The sequence below is a fragment of the Mytilus edulis genome, chromosome 6 (assembly GCF_963676685.1).
Source record: "Mytilus edulis chromosome 6, xbMytEdul2.2, whole genome shotgun sequence".
In the NCBI taxonomy this organism is placed as follows: domain Eukaryota; kingdom Metazoa; phylum Mollusca; class Bivalvia; order Mytilida; family Mytilidae; genus Mytilus; species Mytilus edulis.
Genome location: NC_092349.1, coordinates 38,776,145 through 38,779,155, shown reverse-complemented (window position 1 = coordinate 38,779,155; position 3,011 = coordinate 38,776,145). Strand labels below are relative to the sequence as shown.

The 3,011-nt window shown below is 34.1% G+C and overlaps 1 protein-coding gene across 1 annotated transcript; it reads left to right on the top strand.

Annotated features, from left to right (window-relative positions):
• The first annotated feature begins 584 nt into the window (after positions 1-584).
• LOC139527623 (tetracycline resistance protein, class H-like) lies at positions 585-2,764 on the top strand. The gene has a single exon (XM_071323153.1). It carries the CDS (start codon positions 1,000-1,002, stop codon positions 2,623-2,625), a length of 1,626 nt encoding a protein of 541 aa, XP_071179254.1. The 5' UTR covers positions 585-999; the 3' UTR covers positions 2,626-2,764.
• Positions 2,765-3,011: the final 247 nt, after the last annotated feature.

Here is a 3,011-nt window from a genome sequence, read left to right as displayed (position 1 = left end):
CTGTTTTTTTTTTTACTTTTTTTTTTTTTTTGTGGGATCAGTAATTTTCATGATTTAGAATTGGTATATCGTTTTCAGTTTTTGTTCGAGCAGAGGTGACACATTTCAGATACCAAGGAATTGATGATAGAGAAAAATATTTATGTCGAAATTATATATACTGGGCAAGGAATATTACATATTAATAGTGCACAAACACAATAGAATAAGTAATGAACTTTGAATAAGCAATAAGGGAACAATTGGTATTTCGAAATTATTATATTTCGAAATGGACGACTTCTCTTTAATACTAATAGTACAACACAATAATTGAGTTTTCAAAACTAAAATTAATTTACATACAACAATTAACAGTAGAATGTTGATAATAAGGAATTGACGTAACTTTAATGCATACGTTCATATATATTTCATGAAATATTGTTTTTCTTTTGTTACCTTCCTTCATAGTTGCTATTTAACAATAATCAGCTGGCTTAAGTATCAATTTTAAATAATTTCAATCACTGAAGCATAAACAGACTTTCTCGCTTCAAACGCATTTTTCTACATTGTATAGCGATGTAAATTACTGAGAGAACGTGACAATTCATTTTAAATGGCAAACGCTTGTACATGCTTATGTTTAGCATAAATATCAAGTATATTTGTGATAAAAGGCAGGGCTACCCGTTAATTGGTAGTCAACAGTTTTAGTATTGGTTAACGTAGGTTTAAAAGGTATGAGAATAAATCGATGTCACAGAACACAATCCTGTTTTTATTCACTATCTATTTTCTTCAAGAACTGTTGACAGTGGAAATATTAAAGGGCACAACTTTGATTGGATGATAAAGTTTCAAATCTTTTTTTAAAAATAGGATAAAGAAGGAAAATGTATCATTTACCATTGTGGAGTGATTCCTTTAATATCATATTCAAACAAGTTAAAAATAATGCAGATGGATATTAAATGACTCTTTGATAGCTTTTGAAAGTACGATATCAAGATAACAATGCCAACGCAACCGGTCTACAGTTTTAGGACAAGACTGCGAATGTTTACAGAATACATAGCATCATCCGTCTCGTATCTCTCATGCATAGCACAAGGTGGTTGTTTTGATGGTTGCAAAATAGACATTATTTTTCTGCTCTACAACATTGGTGATGCTCTTCTTGATGCAATACTTCGTCCAAATATACCACAGATCGTTTGTTCTTCGATGTTCCCTGATTACCATGAGAAATGTCATCACATCGAAGAACACAGCGATATAGAAGATATAGTTCAGAAAGAGGCAACAACTTACTTGATACTTCACAAGCTTCTCACAAACTGTCCAGCATTAGTACTAGGTATGTTTTGTGGTGCATGGAGTGACAAATATGGCCGAAAACTACCATTTGTGATGCCTAGTACAGGAACTATATTTGCTGTCTTATTTTACATGGGAGCGAACATGTCCAGTAGTGGTTCTTTGCCATCTTTTCTAATTGGATCTGTGGTTCATGGGTGCTTCGGGAAAACAGCAATGATTACAATGGCCGCCAACAGTTATGTTACGGATATAACTGGCGCCGAAAAGAGAACAAAGAAGTTAGGATTTTTAGCTGCTATGCAGTTTATAGGTATGTGCTTCGGTTCTTTACTTGGTGGTGTATTAATCGACACTACATCAATTCTGATAACATACTTGATGGTTTCTGTACTTAATATACTAGTCGTCATTCTAGCCCTAGGTATTCTCAAAGAAACAATTCAACCCATTGATGAAGGCGATTGCTTGCCATGCAATTCTTTTTGTCAACTCAGCAATGTCACGGATTCTATAAAGGTGCTTACAAGGGAACGAGAAGGCAACAAAAGAAAAGGTATAATTGCCTTATTCGCCGTTCTACTTCTTCATCAGACTTGTAGAACTGGTTTGACCGACGTGACGTTACTTTACACTGAAAGGTCCCCTCTCAGCTGGCCAACGTCATGGTTTGGATATCTATCTGCTTTAGATAATGCTTCCATGGGTGTGGTGTTACTGGTATTTCTACCAGTTTTCTCCAACTACCTGAAGTTAAATGACGCAACAATCAGCATGATTGGAATGTTATGTGCTTCGATTAGATTTTTGATCTTGGCATGGAGTGAAGAATCCTGGATGGTTTGGGTTGCTGTGATTGTTGGGTCACTTGCAGGAATAATTAACTCCCCCGTCCGTTCACTTCTAAGTAAACTGGTCCATGAAAATGAAATTGGAAAGATGTTTTCCATCTTAGGAACCGGTGAAACGATAGCAAAATTTACAGCGGTCATCTTTACATCAATATATGGTTATACCCTAAATATTTTCGCTGGAATGCCTTTCGTAATAGCCGCCATATTGTATACTGTGATGATTCTATTAGTACTCTTAATGCATGTCAAATTCAAATCTGACCGTTGTGAGGATTTCGAGTCTAAGACAGATATGAACGGTAGTGCTAAACACGAGACGCCATCCGATAATACACAAGAGGTTAGATTAGAAATGAATAATGTAGGAAACCATTCGGATGAAAGTCCTAATTATCAGACAAATCATGCGAATAATCATCTGAATCATTTGGGAAGCCATTCGGAACATATTGGACCTCATAGTAAGTGAGTTTTAATAGGCTATTACTCACATGTGATCTCGTATTACACACTTTAAAATTTATTGTACAGCTGTAAATACTTAAAAAAATACTATTTTTGTGTACTACAGTTGATTTTGAATACAATTATTTTTGATTTTTTTTCAAGGTTATTGTTTTTTGTTTGTACATAGCACTAGATCTAGTGGTGTCATTAGCAGAACCAGCTAAAAACTAACCAAAGAAAAATACACGTATATTATATGTCTTAACAGATCCATAAAAAAATCACAAATGAAAACTATATAGATACCACCCAAAATATGTTGTATCTTAATTACTCTATGATATAAATGCTTATGTTTTTGCAGTTCAAGCTATAATAGAAAAATTATTGTTGAAATGTTCAATTACA